We start from the raw sequence: 19633 nt of genomic DNA on the forward strand, positions 1-19633 counted from the left end.
TGTCTTAGAATATAACTACATTTTGTTAGTTTGGGAAAGTTTTGGCTGCACCTGTCTACAGTGAATTTACCCAGGGCATGTGACTGATTCAGTGCAGCCAGGTAGACTGGCTGTGTTCCTCTTTGATCCCACCAGTAAACAGTGTTGACATGGAAGAGCCAGGGTAGCCTGAGACTCACTCCTGTTACCCGGGGTCCCAAATATAACCCAGGAATACAGATATGGCCAGACAAGCCTACCTATCTCCATGAGTAAGAATGTTGTGATTGAGCCCCCAGAGCCAACCAGTTCCCACAGCCTAGCCACAGCTCATATATTCCTAATGCTCAAAACTGAATTCACAGCCACCAGATGTTGCAAGACTCACCTTTACAAAAACTTGGTCCTTGTTTTGTGAAAGGAGGTGCCCCTGCCACCCTGAACCTCCCCAGTGGTGGTTGAGACGGTCTCTGGCTGCACATATGATCTGATATCTGCGGGTCTGGGAGATAAGCCATTGCTAAGTGCTCATCCTAACATCACTCCTTCCCCCATCAGAGCACGAGTGGTGCTTTGTATGATCTGGCCTGCCATGAGAATGTACCTTATTTTGCCATATCCAGCCATGAGGGTGCCTTTCACTGCCGTGTCCCCCTCCCCCACCTATAAGTGTCCCCTAGGCCAGAGTTCTCTTCCCAGCATCCCAGACTTCAGGATGGATTTCTTGTTCCACTGTCAACTAGGGCAATATGAAGTAGATTGAAGGAAAGGAAATTAAAGTGATAATATACATATTGGTTCTTTAATCTGTTTCCTTAGCTTTCAAAGTTATTTATGTTCAGAGAGAATAGGATCATTGCCATAATTTAGTTGTGCTGAAGTGTTTGGCTGTAACTTTTTAGTGCTGATAGATTACAGATTCGTCCGACGTAGAGTCTCTGCAGCTTGGCTGCAACAGATGGCTGTATTAAACGTCTTGAAGCTTTTTACTTGCATGGGGCCAAGAGAGTGAGGGCAGCAACAGATGGAAGCAATCCCCTTTATTTAATGTTCTGTATATGTTTACTGAATCCAACAATAACATTGCACATCTGTTTGAACAGCTGTCCCTTGATTTCATTTTGTTTGTTGTTTAGGTTTAATAAACATGTCTTTAATACTTACTGTCTGATATTTTGGCTAGTCTCCCTCCTTTAATAATTATAACACATCCCATTCCTTTTTTATTGTGATCTGCTTTGAAGATTTGTAGAATGAGTTAATTTACTTGTGTAATTATTTGTTGATTCAGTTTATTAATGATTTTCTTATTTATTAAATAATTCAGAGCTTCTGTAGTATTAGATGTTAATTTCCTAATTTAATTAAAAAAACACTTATTTAGCATGGTACTAAGTGTGAAGCATTTTGCTAAGTAGTGGGGATTACATATTCAGAAGCAAAGACAGCCCCTGACCTCAAAGAGATCATATAGTAGTGGGTGAGACTACACATATTAGGGGAGTGGTGGTCAGGAAGAGATATTTTCCTTATAGGTATATGGGTAGAGAAACCCTAGAGTTTTAGGGCTGAAAATAGACATACACATGATTGGTAAGAAAGATGTGGAGGCCAGTGGTAAAGAATTTTGATTTTGTTGACATTCTTTCAGGGTAAGGTGATGCATCAGCAGGTGTATTATCACTTTAATTCCCTTTTGTGGCATCTGTTTTATGTAGTTATAATTGATTATGCAGTTGGCAAATTGAGTGAGGACTGTTAAAAGAAGAAAAATGAGGGAGACTCATTTGGTACTTATTTATAATGTTGTTTTCATCTTATTCAGAGTGACCTTTTAACAGAATAAATATACCAAATCCTGTGTTTGCAGGTAAGGGATCTGTCCATTGCTTATTTCCTGGTGATGTTAACATACCTCTACATCGGTCTCCTGGTTTTTGCTTCATTTCCCTCTCCACCATTATCCAAAGAATGCATTGAGCAGGTAAGGAAATATGCACCATACACAAATGTTTATGCCTGCACGTTATGGTACATTTCTTTTCCAAAAGAACTATACAAATTCTATAGTACTTCCAGAGAAAAAGATCCAGTCCCTTGTCCATTCCTTCCTAAAGAATAAGCTTAGTAGCTGTCAGGATGACCCTTGGCAGGTAGGTAGTGCTGTAGACCAAAAACATTTATTTATTTCTTACTACGTACAGATAATTGTACTAAACACCGAGGGAGATGGAAAGATTAAATGAGACTTAGGCCCTTCCCCTCATGAAGTCACAGCTTCCTAAAGATAGAACACATGCACAAATAATTATCATACAGAATAATGCATGGAAATTTCATGAGAGGTACAAACCGAGTGCTTTGTGTTAGCCAAGCAAAGAACATGTTACTAACTGAGGAGTCAGAGCAGGCTTCACAGAGGAGATAGCGTTTGCCTTGGTCCTCAATATGTGGGTAAGATTTTATTAGATGAAAATGAGGGGGTGGGCTATTCAAGATTAAGAAATGAGCCTAAAGCATAGTGGGCAGGAGGCAGGGAGGGCAATAATGTGGGAGCATATAAGATATCTACTTCCAGACTAGAAATGTCTGTCAATATGAAGCAGTAAGCTAAAAGAAGAATATTTGTAGATGCTTTCCTACCTGGCTCCCAATTGTGCCCCCACCTACCACCATCATTCATGTTTATTCTTGTGGGAGCATATTAAAACCTTTTTTTTAGTTCAAGTGAAGAATTTACATATATATATATATATGTATATATATATATGTAAATTCTCACTTGAACTACAATGTTTTTTATTGTTATTTTTTAGACTTCAGTAAAACCAATTAACACCATCTTCCCCTTTGCTTTTTGTATACTTGTAGTATGCCAAGTACAGGAACAAGATAATGAAGAGGTACTTTAGGCTCAAGCGGGCTGGTCTTCTAGAATAGCTAATTGAAACTGAAAAAGAAATAAGATTAAAGTAATAATTGTTCTGAAGGGTTGGAGAAAAGCCTCGGTCTCCTTTTTCTAAATTGCCTGGCAGGTCCCAGGACAGCCTTGGATTGTACTTCTGAAAAATCCCTTCACATAGACTTCACACAGTCTGTGAAAACAAAGGTGCCAAAGTTTATTCATAGACTGATTTTTTAAATTGATTTTTTTTCTCTTATAAAACCAGTTTCCTCTTCTCTCAGGAAGGGTCTTGGAGGCAGTTGACTGGGACTTTTCCAGGACCTGTTATAAACATCAATTGATGCAAGTTTAACAATACCAAAGATAAGATGGAAGTCATTTGAATAGGGTATGGCAGAATGATTTAGATTTCCACAAATCACAAAATTTTCCATTTAAACTCAGTATAGACAATATTCATATTTCATTTATATTCTAAATATTCAGACTTCTTGTGAAATGCTTTCAAATTATGCCAATATAATTTCCTACTTCCCAAAATATGCTGCAATGTTTGCCAAACCCAAAATAGCTCTGATAAACCAGAGCATGCACATTTGAATACCTAAGACAGTCTCTAACAAAAAAATGCTGTCTTCCAGACAAATGTCATTAATACATAATTCTAGTTCATTAATCAGTCAGCACTCAGAAAAAAAGGATCTCACCTCACATTACAAATGCATCAAGCTCTAGATAGTCCCCCAAATTTTAAAATGCTTCTAGGATATTTTCCAAAATTAAAATGCAAGAAACTTAAAAACAGCACTAATATAAAATAATCTCATTAACTTAATATCTAAAACAAAAACAAATTGATAGATATAGTATTAATTAAGTTAAATTGAATCATCTATGTGGAAAATATATTCCATGCATCTGGGTTCTGCTTTTGGTATTCTATGTTCATTGCATTTAGAAATTGTTATAGAATAGTTAGCAGTTTTAATCTTGTAGCTACAATATGTGGCATCAGCAATTACTATCCAGACCACAGATCAGCTGTAGATAAACAAATAATAATTGCCCCTAATTTATCAAACTCAGTAAAAATCCAAATTTTAAATTGTTCAATTCTAGATGTTGCTCCATAATTCCAGCTACTTTTCCAGATTCATGAGAATAGTAGTATATCTAAAATTAAGCTTGGAAATCATGAGAAATCTCAAAATTAACTTCAGCTCTCTGAGGGAAGAAACCAGCATTTCTCCAAGGGTAATTTACAACTCCACAGACATAATTATCTCAACCATCTCAACTATTCTCTTCTTTTTTCAGTGAAGTCTAAAAAAACTTCCTTAAATAAGCATTGCCTCCTACAACAAACCTGGGCTTATTGTTTTTTGCCATTTTTTTTAAGTTGACCTAAATTCTGGCAAAAAAATGAGGGCCTTGTATTGGTCCTTGCTTAAGGGAATTTCTATTCTATGAATCAGAAATTGATTTTAAAATGTTCTACTTTGAAGAACATTTTTATCCACGTCTCATTGTCTTTTGTCTGAACTTCAGGCCTCTGTATCGGTGTAAACTAGCCTACTGTTTTATTTACCTGTTCTTTTTTCTTTTGGCTGACTGAGCATGTTTTCTTGAAAATCCCAAAACTGTATTTCTTCTTATATCAGTTCACATAATAACAACATAACAATAGCTAGTAAGTGTCTGAGACTGGATTTGAATTCAGATCTACCTAACTCCAGGCCCAGCGCTTTATCCACCTCCTCACCTACCTGTAGGTAGCAAGCATCAGTCAACCATACTGCAGTAAATTGGAGAAGGAATAAAAAAGACGGTAAAAATAAAACAAACCTGTTAGCAAGAATGAAGGCTGGTGATAAATTCTTTTTTAAAAATCAATTTTTTACTCACATAGTTTCTGGAGCTTTTGTTTTAAACAGTAGTAACTGGCAAAAGTATCCACACTTGGAGATGGGTACTTGGATCTCAAGAGTACAAATTTTAGCACCCAGGATACTTCTAGCCACAAACTGAGACATTATTGTCAATAATTTTACAAAGACCACCTAGATTTAGACTTCTAGTTTTGTCTTAAATCTTGCACCCAAGTACCCTTTCAAAAGTATCAGGACATTCTAAGAATCAGTGGACATTAAATATAACTGTATGATCAGGAGGGCAAAAGGTTCAGGGCTTGCATGTTAATGTCCATGTAGATAGTTAGGATCTCATTCCATCTTCTTGAATCTAACAGTATACTGCATGAAGCCATCTGTTTCTGGGAAACATTTTTCCCTGATAATTCTGAGTCAAAAGGATCTTTTTTGACCCAGTGACCCCAGCCTTCTGGTTGTTCCACCAACAAGACACTCCATCTCTCTGCTCCAGACATTTTTTCCAGCTGTCCCCCCATGCCTGGAATGCTCTCCCTCCTCTACTCTTGGCTACTGACCTCTCTGGCTTTCCTTAAGTCACAGCTAAAATCCCACCTTCTGCCAGGAACCCTTCCCTAATCCCTCTTTAGTCCAGTGCCTTCCCTCTGTTGATTGTTTCCTGTTTATCCTGCATATAACTTTTTTGTATATATTTGTTTAATTGTAAGCTTCTTGAAGGTAGGGGTCTATCTTTTGTCTCTTTGCACCTTCAGCTGTTAGCATAGGCCTGGCAAGTAGAAGGCACTTAATGAATGTTTATTAATGCAACAGCAGAAGTTCCAAAGCTGCTAATACCATGCAAATCTGAAAATCCCTTGAAGTATCAATCAGTAAATATTTATTAAATGCCTGAATGGGCAGATGAAAAGTTTATTTCAGCAGCTGTGAAGATGCTGTGGAGCTCTTAGAGCTTGGTCAGACCTCAGAGACACAAAGGTTATCCATTGTGACGTGTAAAAAGTTTGAGAGACATCGTTTCTGAATAATTAATCATTTTATTAATAATGCTAGAATGTTATTAATAAAAAGATGGTCATTTGGCCACCTTTCTTAGACTAAAATCATGGAACCCACTCAGTGTTTATGTGCCCTTGGAAGATTGGGTGTCCCTGAGTTGGTTAGCAATTAATAAGAAGAATGAATATTATAATGAAAGGTGGATATTATAATGAGTGGTTCTAATGAGGGGCTGGGGGATATAACTTTAATTATGTCATTTATTTCCAAATCACCCCTGCCTTGGGCAATCTAATCAAAGAATTTATCCCCACCCAAACCTGAGTAGAACTTCCTGAGTAGGGCTTCCTTGCCTGGGTGGGGTCTGAACAAGATTAAGGAGAAAGTTAATCCAGTCTGTTTATCTGCAGGCTGGTTTGGCCTAGTAGAGAATAAGTTTTCAAAGAGGATTAAATCCTATGTCTCCCCAATATTAACAATTAGTTATTTAATAATAATTTCTCTCACACTTCATCCTGGGCCACCACCAGTCGTCCTGACTTTTGTCTTGCCACTGGACTTGAGAGTGAGGCTGACAACTTTGTGCAGCTCTGCCTCGCTTAAATCCAACTCAGAAGCAAGTCAGGACGTCACCCTTTGATGTCAGTGGTCCTCTTCATAAATGAAGGACAAACAACGTTAAACAGAAGAAGGCACCATTTAACTGTCTGAGGAAAAAATCTCTTGTGATGTTGTGCATCGTGGCCATAAGCCTGCCAGAAAGTTTTCATTAATTCATCATTGTTCTAAATTAAAGCATTTCTTCTTCTTCAGGGAGGGGTGTTCAAACTGAGAGTCTGCTCAGGTCCTTGGACATCTCCTCTTGCTCATGTCATTTTTGAAGTAACATATGTCTTGAGACTCCTCCCAGACACCCTAACTTCTCAGTTCCTGTGATGTGCTCCAACACTGAGCTTACCCTTTGATCTTACCAGCACAAGCAAACGTTCTTCTTCCATGTTCATGAACTCTGAGATTCCTTTATCTGATCATAATCTTTAATTGTTCCTCCTTCCCTTTGCCTTATGACCCCTAACTCTGTTCTCTTTCCTCACCATGACCTTTGGTCTCTCTACCCTGCAGTTCTTTCCCTGGCCATCACCCCTGTACTGGCTACATTCTCCACTAATCCCTATCTTGTCCCCTTGATGGACCAGATAAATTCACCATTATCCTTTTTACTTGAATCCCTTGCCCCCTTAACTTGTAGTCAGTCATGCTTTGCCAAGCTTAACTTTTGATTACTCTTCCTATCTGCCTCTTTCATTCCTATTCATGTTTCAGACCTCAGTTTTGTTTTGTTTTGTTTCGTTTTTAAATCATGGTCTGGCACAATGCATGGCATGCAAAACACTGGAGTTCTAACCCTGTCACTGCATTTTGTAGCATGCCCAACAGCAGTGCTAAGTGATGTGAGCCCCACATCTGGTCTCTGTCAGAACTACTTACCTCTGCTGTGTAGCATGAAAACAGCCATAGACAACGTAGACAAAGAAGATTGACTGTGTTCCAATGAAACTTTATTTATGGACACCAGAAATGTGAAGTTCACATGATTTTTGCATGTCACAAAATAGCATTCTTCTTTTTGATTTTTTTCAACCATTCAAAAAATGTAAAAACCATTTTAAGATCATGGGCCACATAAAAAGAGGTGAGCCACATCTGAGCAGTGGGCCATAGTTTGCCAGCCCCTGGTACAGAGAGAGAAGAGAAGGCCCAGGACAGAGCCTGGGGGGATACCCACAGTTAGTGGATGTGACCTGGAGGAAGATTCAGCAAAGGAGAGTGAGAAGGAAAGTTAAGACTGAGAGGAGGACAAGGAGGAGAGAGGGAGAATAATGATGTCAAAGGCTGCAGACAAGATAAGAAGCATGATGCCCGAGAAAAGGCCATTAGGTTTGGTAATTAAGAGAGTATTAATATGGCAGGAGCAGTTTCAGTTGAATGATGAGGTCAGAAATCTTCCAAACCATGGAGGGTTTTAGAAGACAGTAAAAGGAAAGGAAGTACAGGCATCAAACGTAGACAGCTTTTTCAAGGAGTTTAGCCATGGAAGGGAGAAGATTCAGAGTGTAGCCAGTGGGGATGAATGAATCAAGGTAAGGATGGGGGAGCCATAGACATGTTTGTAGGCAGTAGGGAGGCAGCTAGTAGGGAAAAATTAAAGATTAGTGGAAGTGTATAGATGATAAAAGGGGCAATGTGCTGGAGAAGAGGGGATGGAAAGGGATTATGGGTGCTCATAGTAGGGTTTACCTGGAGAGGGAGAAGGGCTACTTCTCCATGGGGGACAATGGTAAAGGAGAAGAAAGTGTAGAAGACATGTGAGTGATATGAGATGAGGAGAGAAGAGGCAGTGCTTGGTGAATGGTCTGAAACACAAGTCCATAAATAAAGTTTCATTGGAATACGGTCAGCCTCCTTTGTCTACGTTGTCTATGACTGTTTTCATGCTACACAGCAGAGGTAAGTAGTTCTGACAGAGACCAGATGTGGGGCTCGCATCACTTAGCACTGCTGCTGGGCATGCTACAAAATGCAGCGACAGGGTTAGAACTCCAGTGTTTTGCGTGCCATGCATTGTGCCAGACCATGATTTAAAATACGCGTGTGTGTGTGTGTGTGTGTGTGTGTGTGTATCTCCAATGCATATTCATCATGTCAAAACAAAAAAAAAAGGTAAACTTTGACTGTCATGCTTTTAAGGCACAGTGGAGTGTGGATTATTTTGTTATGGAATTAGATGTCAGACCTTTGAGCTTATAATGCAGTGACAATATAGCTGTGCTAAAGGAAGTCAAAATAAGTCAACATTGCCAGACTAAACACTCATCACAGTATTCCCAGCTCACAGAACAGCAAGTCAGAAAAACTACAGAATTTTAAAGAGGATATTTCATCACAGCAGAATTTGACAAAAATAAAAATCGAAAAAGAAGTTGTTGCAACCAAAGTAGTTTCTGAGTGACTCGTTAGCCAGGCAAGGAAAGCCATTTACCAATGGTGAGATAATTAAATCGTGCTTGATTACAGCAACCTAAGAAATGTGTGCAGAGTAGGTAGACTTGTTTAAGACTATTATGCTTTTGGCTTAATTAAAAGTATATGCTCTGACTCAAATGAAGAAATATTAGAGAACATCCTTAACCTACCCCTGATTCACAGAGGTGAGAGGTTCACAAATGTTGCACACTACTCATGTTCTTTAACTTTTTCAATGTACTAATTGGTTGTGCTGATTTTTTCCTCTGTTTTTTCTTTTCTTTTTTCTTTTAAAAATACTTTTTGTTGTGAGCGATCACTTTCTAGGAGGGGGAGAAATACAAGGGAAAACTATGATGATGTAAAAAATGAAAATCATCAATAAAAACTTATTTTTTAAAAAATCATATGCTTGTGATTTCATATTTAATATCTACTGTGACAGACATTTTCAAGTATGAAATATGATAAGCATTAACAGATGAACATGTGTAATCAATTTTAATGCTAGAGAACACTAATTTTGAATCCCAATGAAACAAAATGTTAGCTTTCCCCCAAAAAGAATTCCTTTCTTCTCATTAGTAGAACTGTATTACAGAAAATTATGTGTTGTTATTATTATTCTTATTGTTATGTTTTTAATTTTGGCAAGAAAAATTGGTGGAAATTTGTTTTTCTCTTGTTATATGAGTATCTGCATAAACATACAAAGCCTAAGATAATTACCATCTCACCCTTTATAGGAAAAAGTTTGCTGACCCCTGTTCTATACTATCCCATTTCAGTTACCTCTCTGCAGATAACTATCCAACCCTAATCTCTCTCCTGACGTACATCTTTGTGTCAACAATCGCCTATTGGACATCTCTAACTGGATGTCCTAAAGACATCTCAGACTCAGTATGTCCAAACTAACTCATTAGTTTTCCTTCCAAACCCTCCCTCTACCCAGCTATTCTGTTACTATCAAGGATGTCCCAATTTTCCCAGTCGTTTTTAGTCGTGTCTGACTCTTCATGACCCCATTTGGGGTTTTCTTGGCAAAAATGCTAGAGTGGTTTACCATTTCCTTCTCCAGTTTCTTTTGCAGATAAGGAAATTGAGGCAAACAGGGTTAAGTAACTTGCCCAGGTCACACAGCTCATAAGTGTCTGAGGCCAGATTTGAACTCAGGAAGATGAGTCTTCCTAACTCCAGGCCTGGCACCTAGCTGCCACTGCTTGGCACATAGTAAGTGCTCAATAAATGTTTGTTACTAACTGTAGTAATCTTGAACAAGGAAAATTTCAAATATGGAAAATGTAGTTATACAGCTCAGGGTTAGGTATAAGTTAATATTTCGCTTCATCAATTAATCCAAAACAATAGTCACTTAACCTTGGAAAATCATTTCCTTAAAATCATACAATCCCTTTAAGACCATTTCCTTCAAGAGCTCTCTTCCTGACCCCTGCTTACCCCCAAAGCTGGTCACAAAAGACCTTTTCCCTCTGATCAATTCCTTTATCCCTGCTGGGGAAGAAGTCAAAGATCTTAACTAGAATTGAGGTATTTTCTTCTAAAACTGTTTACCACCCTTAATCTAATTTCTGAGGGCTCAGCTTTCCTCCTTGATCTTTTACACACTTTCTTTTAAAAAAAAAAAAGCAGCAGGGGTCAGCATAAGGAGATTTTAGTAGAAAATAATTTTAGCCAAGGACATTGTTTCCTGAGAAACTTGACTAAAGCACTGATAAAGTCTCCTTCCTTCAGCTAAATCTGGAAAGGATGTTAGGCTGGAGATGCATAATATTTTCAGTTGAACTAAAAAGGAGCTTTTAATATGCTTCATAATTCTCTTGAGAGGAAGTATAGTGTAGTAAAGTGAGTGCTAGATTTTGAGTCAGGAAACCTGGGTTAAAATCCCAGCTCTGACACTAGATATGTGGCCATGAGCAAGTGATTTTACCTCTCAGCCTTAGTTTCTTCATCTGCAAAGTGGGAATTATAATACCCATAAGGAAAGCATTTCATAAACTTTAAAATGTTTTTAAAATGTCTGTTGTTGTATAAAGTGTCCTGAGAATTATTTTGTCTCTTGCACATTTAAATGAATTGGAAGTTGTTTGGGGGCAAATTGAATTTCACAAATGATGTCCCATTAAATTTCGGAAAGGGATCCTCTGTTGGTATGTGGTAAAATCCACTGGTGATTTGTTATAAAAGAATTCCAGAAAGTTATGATTTCTCCAATTTAACAGATGCTTTTAAGTCTCTTCTGTGTAGGAGATACCGTGTTTGGTCACCAGTCTTGGCCTTGAAGGAAATTAAGGGTTATACAGTATGGTCACAAATTACAGTATTTGATTCAAGGAAGAACGTGAAAAGATCTGTTCAAAGTGCTCTAAGAAAATGTGAGGAAGAAGAAATCACTTTTAGTTTGGGCCTGGTGTTGGAGAAGAGAAGGTGGTATAGAAAGGCTTCAGAGAAGGGATGAAATCTGACCTGGGCTTTGGAGGAAAAGAATTTCAGCAGGCAGGAATGTAGATGTGCATTCCAAGTTGGGAGTATACCTGCATGGAACATGAGAGAATTCAGGTTTCAGGAAGGGAAATGGCTAACAGTCCATTTGGGTCGCAGTGTGTGACTCACTAAGGGGCATAATGTGAAAAGGAACAGTAACAGTTCAGTTTTTAAAAAACCTTTAATGCCAGGCTGAGTTTATATCCTATCCTTGTATTTTAAAAACCAGAAGCATCTTGTTGGCACAGCTATAGGCCTGGAGTCAGGAAGACCAGAGTTCCAATTTGACCTCAAGACTATAGCTATGTGACCTTGGGCAAGTCACTTAACCTGTTTGCCTCAATGTGTTCATCTGTAAAAATAAGGATAATAATAACCTTTACCTCTATCTGTGAAAGACATTTTCAAATACAATCAGCATGAACAGATAGAAACGTGCAATCAGTTTTGATGATAGAGAACACAAACTTTGAATCCCAATGAAACAAAATGTTATCCCCCCGAAAGAATTCCTTTCTTCTCATTAGTAGACATGTATTACAGAAAATCTTATATTATTATTATTGTTTTGAATTTTGGCAGAAATTTGTTTTCTGTCTTGTGTAAGTACCTGCATAATACTCGATTTTGCCTCATCATTCACAAAGCCGAATATATTTACTTTCCGGCCCTGTACAGGAAAATGTTTGCTGACACCCACCCCCATCCCCACCCCCCCATAGTATTTCATTTGGTTATCTCACCAGCTCCCTTTGCAGCTTTAAATCTGTGATCCTCTGATTGCCAAGCAAAAGAAGAATAGGCTTAGGATAGACTCTTGAGGGACTTCCATGCTTAGAGAGCAGTAGAAAGAAGGTAAATCATGAAAAGAGGCTGGAAAAGATATGTTCGACAAGAAGAGAACTAGGAGAGAGCATAGAAGGCAAGGGAGGGGAGAGTATTAATGGGAGAATTCTCCTTTCTTAAAACCTTTTCTTCCTCTTTGAGAGATTTCCGTGTATAACTTCCCCGGGATCTCCTCTTTTTCTCCTATCACAATCTGCCTTGAAGTTATACTTGGCTGGGCAGCTAGGTGGGGCAGTGGATTGAGCACCACCCCTGGATTCGGGAGTGCCTGAGTTCAAATGTGGCCTCAGACGGGTAACACTTGCTAGCTCTGTGACCTTAGGCAAGTCACTTAACCCCATTGCCTAAGCAATAAAAAAAGAAAGAAAGAAAGAAATTATACTTGGCTGTCATCCATGGCTTATCCCTGCTTCCCAACAGTACGGGAGTTCCTTGGAGGCAAAGACCATGCCATTCTTTATCTTTGTGTCCCAAATGTCTCACGTTGTACCTTGCTCTCAGGAAGTATTTAATAACTATTTCATTGAATTTGAAGGGACAGTAAGAGATGTCAAATACTTGAGAAAAATAAAGGAGGGTGAGGATTGAGAAATTTGGTGGCAAGGAGGATTTGGCAATTGGATCACTGGAGAAAGTGGTTTTAGTAGCGTGATGGAGATGGAAGCCCATCTCCAGGGGATCAACAAGTGAGGATTATAACAAAATTGATAACTTATTTGCTTTGTGGAGAGAAAATATAGTTAGTAGTCAAATGTAGGAGCTATAGTCCAATGTCTGACCCAGCCTGGCTGTGTGACCAGGGATAATGAGTTAGTTAACCTCTCGGTGTCCCAGACAACTTTCTAGGCTGTAAATTGACAGTAATCACAGGTCTGAATTGGTAAAGGGAGTTTTTTCACTGGGGCTTCCCTGTGCCAATGAAATCATGGGTTCAGTCTGCGCGGTGGGGAGGGGATTAAACTACTATTCTGATAGCAGCTTTGGTAGTTTCCTTCTCTTCTTTGGCTACAGAATCTCTTTCTTAGATACAGAAAATCTACTGGGAATTTTTCATTTCTGATGAGCAAACTGTCCCCATTATACAATCTGTATCTAGTTCTCCCAGCTGGCATGTGTATGGCATCTATATTTCAGAGAAAGGAATGAAGAACAATTCTATGTGACAGATTTTCCAAATATTAAGCCATTTTGGGGAGGCAAGAATGGAAACAGGAAGTAAGAAAATTATACCTTTCCATTTGGTGATAGTACTGATATATTGCTGAGACAAAAGCCTCTGTAGAGGGAATGGCAAAATCACTGCTCTTCTCCGTGGGGTTACTGTGAATGAGTGAGTATTGACTAAAATAGTCATTTCAGGTAGACAGAAGCCGAATATGCCTTTACTTCTCTGAGTACTTACACTAAACAACAAGTCTTACCTTTTTATGTATTGTGTGTAGAATTTATTTGTCAAGAATTGTTTTGACATTTTCTCACTGATGTTCTTGGATTAGAATTTTTTAGACAACTTCCCAAGCAATGACATCTTGTCATTCATTGGAAGGATATTTCTGCTGTTCCAAATGATGACCGTGTACCCACTCCTGGGCTACTTGGCTCGAGTCCAACTGTTGGGATATATCTTCGGTAATGCTTACCCTAGGTAAGGCCTTTTTTCTATGCCAATAGGATTTCTAGAGTGTCAGGTTATCTATTAAATTTGCCATCCCAAAATAGAGAGTATTTTAAACTATAAAAATCTTCAGTTCTATATTGGTTACTCAGGACAGGTTTTTAGACTCTTCCCTGGGTATCTTTAAATAGGGAAGACAGCTAAGAATCATAGATTTCAAGCTAGAAGGGACCTTCAAAGTCATCTAGCCTGACACCTTCATTTAATAGGTGAAGAAACTGAGGCCAAGAGAGATATTAGGTAATTTGCCCAAAGTCATACTCCAATTATCTAGAATGATTTAAGGACACTCCAGAGGCAGGAAGCTGAGCTAAGTGACTTCTGATATTGATTGGATTACCTTATGATTTGTTTGGGGAAGGAGGACAAACATGTGATTTTACAGGTATTGGAAATTCCTTAGGGAAAAAACTCTTATCTGTGACCTACAGTCTTGGAGAGTTGCCTGGAGGACTGAAAAATCACATGACTCGCCCTTGTCCACAGGGCACTGAGGGGAGGCAAGCCTCCAAGCCCAAAGTCACAGGACCCTGCCTCATTCCATGATGGAAATACTGTTAATCTCTTCAGGATATGACAGGAAATTGTGTGTGTGTATGTGTGTGTACAGCACCTTATGCTTTTATAACATGGAGCTTGTGAGAAGCACACTCATGTTTTAATTTCAGTTGTTACTAGTTATTTATGTATTTGAGCAGTGTGAGAGCAGATTTTGAAAGAAGTGATAAAATGTCTACCAGCCTTTGAAGCTCTTGAAGTTTCATTACATGTTCATATTGGGGGGGGGGAGTCTTAATTAGCTTTGATATATTTGAGGAGAAAAGTGGTTTTTGATCCAGTTAAGTAAACATTTTGTTTTTAAGTCTCATTTATGATAGTCAGATTTTAGCAGCTGCCTTAACTTAGTTTTTAATTGTGAATTAATAGAGATTTCTTGACAGCTACATGACAAGTGTTAAACCTGGAATCAGGAAGACCTAAATTCAAATCCAGTCTCAGACACTCAGACCCTGGACAAGTCACTTAACTCCTGGTTGCCTCAGTTTCCTCAGTTGTAAAATGGGCCCAGGGTTGTATGTGAAGTTCAAATGAGATAATAATTGTAACATACTTAGCACAGTGCCTGGCACTCTGTATAAATGCTAGCTGTTTTTATTATCTATTAAATAAATAGTTCTTGCTTAAAATAGTTTTATCATAAATTTGCTAAACCTAAAGTTGAGAGCAACTAATTCTCTTTCCTTGGGAGATTTGAGACAACATCAGATCCAAAGCTCTGGTTGTGTCTTATACCCTTTGCATTATTTATGGTCAGCTGAAATCAAATAAATACAGTTCAGTGATGGGCCAAAAAAAAAATCCTTGGCTCGTTCTCTTTTGTTCTTTGTGCTCTTCCCTCTCTGTAGGGGCCAAAGGGTGGCCCTTTGAGTGCAGAGCTCTCTGTCTGAAAACCAGCCAGTGCCAGAACGAGCTTTGGGGGCTCCCCTTTGGGTCCCTCTCCCATCCATGCAGCTTGCTCCCACACACATGAGCCAGCACACAGTCAGCCCCACCAAGGCATTTGCATGTCATTTAAAAACGTGGCCCTCCTTGAAGAACACATCTGTTGTGTCTTTGTCCAGCGCAAAGAGCAAAGCTTCAGCCAGTACCTTGGTGAGTGAGTGTTCCACATCCCTATGAAAGGTTAAGTCCCTGAGCAGACAAGACAGTTGGGCTGGAAGACTAGACAGTTTTTAAGTCTACTCGATCATGTAACAGACCACCTGTTTATGTAAGCATGTTTTAAATTATCCTTCCCCTGATGCTTTTCATTTTCTCTGGTATAACTCACTGGATTTCATCAGCCTGTGATCATTCTTCACTTTAAAAGGGTTGCTTTTATCTGGAAATTCAGTTATTGAGAATAATTTTTCTTGGTGTGTTTCTCAAGCATCAAGTATTAACAATCACATATTGCAGATAGATGATTTGTCACATTACACCCGACCTTTTAAAGGGTTTGAAATCTAGTAGAACTGCAGTCACTAGATGCCCTTTTGATCCAAGTAACTGATTCATTCAAAAAGGTGAAGTTAAATGAGTGAGTACGCTCGTTAGGCATGCCGTTGCCATTTTGGCGAAACAACAAATGAAGGCTGTTCTTTTTCAAAAGTTCAATGCTGATTTGGCTTTTCTTTCTCTCTTTTTGTTTTATTTCTTTCTGCCATGACCACCTCTTGACTTCTAGTATTTTCCACGTGCTGGTTCTTAATCTCATTATCGTGGGAGCTGGAGTGAGCATGGCCTGTTTCTACCCAAACATAGGAGGAATCATAAGGTATTGATCACAAACCCCTTATTCTGTTAGCATTTCTTTATAGGAAGTAGCCTTTCTTATGTCTAATTTTACTTGTATAGTTTCTTCAAATATGCTAAAACTAATTATAGCTAAGTGCCAGCTTTTGGGAAAAGTCAAGAAGTTCATCCACTCCCATTTCAGGTTTGTTTGAGATTAGTGGTATTCTTGTAGGCAGGATGTCTTCTTGGGTGGCCCTAGTCTCTTTCTGCCTCAGGTCTCATTACTCCTTCTTCTTATCCAATTGCTATTATTGTCTCTCTTTTTCTTCCTTTCTTTTCTTTTTTGGAGGCAATCAGGGTTAAGTGTCTTGCCCAGAGTCACACAGCTAGTAAGTGTCTGAGGCTGGATTTGAACTCAGGTCCTCCTGACTTCAGGGCCGGTGCTCTCTGCACTGTGGCACCTAGCTGCCCCAAGTTGCTATTATTTTTCTATTACTTTTCATTTTTAAACCAAAAGTAGAGATCTTGTTTTAAAGAAACGTATGTATATATCTTAGATATCTATCTCTGTCTGTCTATCTCTCTCTCTCTCTGTCCTCTCTCTCTCTCTCTCTCTATATATATATATATACGTATATGTATATATATATATATATGTATATGTATATATGTATATGTATATATATATGTATATGTATATATATACATGCATTACATACATGATGTCAGCTGCAAAAACCCATCCCTCAAATATAGAGGAGTTCTGGCTAAGTCAGAACAAAATTACTTATTAAAAGGGAAAGATATTAGGCATACATGGCGGGGCAGCCATGTAATGGAGCCCCTAGCCCAGGAGAGGCAGGGGCAATTTATGCTTGAAAACCACAAAGGGGGAGGTTCAGGGAAGAGTTAAGATGGAGAGTGGACAGTCTTTTTCAGGATGAGGTGGCACATGGAAGCAGGATGTTTTGCAGCAACAGATGACCACAAAGCTGGTTTAAGCTGGTTTGAGGTACACAGCTCAGCAAAGTCAGCCAGCAAACACCAGCAAAGGCATCTGGGACTGAGCAAGACTTCTGGCTCACTGCAGGATCCTGATTGGCTCCCTTTGGCAAACAGGCTTACTCTGTGTCCACTCGTGGAAAACAGACATGTTAGTCTCAGGAGTATTTTCACAATAGAAAGGGAGAATTTTAAATTGCTTTCCCTAGATGTCAAAACTCTCCATATACTGTGACCCCAGGTGGCAAATCTATACCTCCTCTCCCCCACGACTCTTGTGATTATGAAGCTCTTTTTCACGCTGGGCTCTGGGCAAATCTGTTTACTTTTCCATGTTTTAAACATTTCCTTTGTCTTTATGAAGTTAACCACAGGCATTTATTTATTAGTATTGCAGTGGGGAGGAGTCGATTGATGTGAAACCATCCTTGGAGAAAAGAGAGAGAAATTTAGCACTGAGATGTTTTGCCAGAGCATTATTCTCCAGCTGGGGACTCAGAGATAAAATTGGGGAGAATTTTAGATCATTTTATTAGCTCCCCAAAGCAGAGAGGGAACATTTACACTGGGAAACCCACCTAAGTAATGAGTCAGGAGTAGGGTGGGGAGCAAATAAGAGTGGCTGAAGAAACCTGTTTACCACATTATGACACAGCTGCTACATAAACTTTTTTAAAAGTTGCACATAAATTAGGTTCACAGTTTCATATGCAGTCTTCTTTTTCTGTTCTTGTATAAGAGAATGTTCATAATTTTTGGTGTTTGCTGAGTTCATAAAAACAATTGTTTTTAGAAGAAAAAGATAAAAGAAAATGGCATCCCTTCTGTGTTACTTCATTGTCACCCTACAGGTCAACTTATCACAAAATACATACCTATGTGTCTGGAAGAGCAGAACTTTCCAACCTTAAACATATTTTTTAAAAATGTAAAAATTTCTCATTTTGTATCCCCATTTGTGTCGTACTCTAAGCAGATCCTTATTTGCCTGGAACTCGGTGTTGTTTTTTAACATCTCTGATCCAGTGTCTTAAAGACTGGATCTTCCTATGTCACACAGACTAGAAATGCAAGGGCTGCTTATGAACCCCATCCCACTCTGATAAACATGGGAGCTTTGACTTCTTTGTTTCTGACCTGAGCTGGTTTTACCCTTCCTCAGACAGCTTCGTGGCTCCTCCAGTCTGGGAGCTTACCATATTAATGCTGAACTTAGTGCACACTCCCAGCTAGCTCAGCAGTCCAAGAGAACCTCCAGGCTCAGGCTCCTGGGTGGCTGGGGTTACAGGTGTGTGCCACCTTGCCCACTTCCATTTTTTATTCCCATCTTTCTTTCTCTCCTACCTTTTCCTCATGCCCTGATGACAATATACCTGCTCCTAGTACTTGAAGGGATAAAAGAAATAGATCACTGTTCCCTGTAGTTTCATATCCTTCATGAAGTCTTTTCCCCCATCAAAGACATTATTCATTCTGCTTGCCTCCTTTGTGCCCTACCAAGCTGCCCTCGTCATCGGGAGAAGAGGGGTTCTGGGATAAAAGGCAGTTAGTCTTACAACCTATGTCTATGATTTCACAGTCCAAGGTTTGTCAGAAGATACTTAACCAAATATATGCTTGTGTTGAGCATTATTGGAGGTTATACTGAAGACTTGATTCTTGCCCTGCAGTATACTTTTCTCTAGTATAGGAGATAGATAAACATAATGCAAAAGAAATGGAAAAGTCCCTTCCTTATTATCTTTTCCAAAAAAAATTTATGGTAGATTGAGTAAATAGAATAAGAATTGTTAGAGTTGTACATCCCGTACATCACTGAAAGTTGTGCTAAAGATATTCCTTTAAATAGAGATATATAAAGATCTCTCTCTCTTCTCCTCTATCTCTCTCTGTCTCCTTTCCTCTCTTTCTTTCTCGTTCTACCCCTCCCCCCCCAGATCAAATCTCTACCTTAAGTCCTTGCCCAAGAAAGTTGTTTCTTGAATCCTCTTTAGCCAGGGGAGAATAAGAGTATTTAGGAAATGGGAGTGTCCTTACAAATAAATCCCTGTTGCTTGTTGCATGGAAAGGACTTATAGGACCCATTAAACCTTTATTCAGGAGAACTTGAGTTGTTGGGGAGGAAGAGGGTAATTGTGGGTTCCTTTTTTGTTACAGTCTTTAATATTTACAATGAACACTACTGAGGCATTTCACGTCCATCTTCATTTTTCAACTGATGCCAGCAGACCCTTGAAATCCCAGAATGCATAATTAATTTGTATAAGATCAAAGCTGGGAAGCCTATCTCCAGATGTATCTGGGGATGTGGCTACAGTCAGTGACAGCTGGATGTTTTGGGGAAAAATAAAAACTCTTTATCAAGCGGATGTTCCTGAACAGATAAAGATGAACAGGAAATAATGTTTTATATTAACTTTGATGGGGAATTTTAAAAGTTTTAAACCCTAGTGCCTTTTCTCAACAGTCATGATTTCCTTGCCTTTTCAGATTGAGGCAGATTGAAATCATACTCTGTTTTATTTGTAAAGCAGA

The 19633-nt window shown here is 38.9% G+C and overlaps 1 protein-coding gene across 1 annotated transcript in view; it reads left to right on the plus strand.

Moving 5' to 3' along the window:
* The window catches only part of SLC38A9 (solute carrier family 38 member 9), a 91809-nt gene that overhangs the window by 69211 nt on the left and 2965 nt on the right, over positions 1–19633 (plus strand). Inside the window, 3 exon segments of the mRNA XM_078153196.1 lie at positions 1850–1963; positions 13641–13789; positions 16047–16136. Coding sequence (XP_078009322.1) covers positions 1850–1963; positions 13641–13789; positions 16047–16136 — 353 coding nt within the window.

The sequence above is a fragment of the Phascolarctos cinereus genome, unplaced genomic scaffold, assembly GCF_003287225.1.
Source record: "Phascolarctos cinereus isolate Bilbo 61053 unplaced genomic scaffold, phaCin_HiC Scaffold_4;HRSCAF=312, whole genome shotgun sequence".
Classification (NCBI taxonomy): Eukaryota; Metazoa; Chordata; class Mammalia; order Diprotodontia; family Phascolarctidae; genus Phascolarctos; species Phascolarctos cinereus.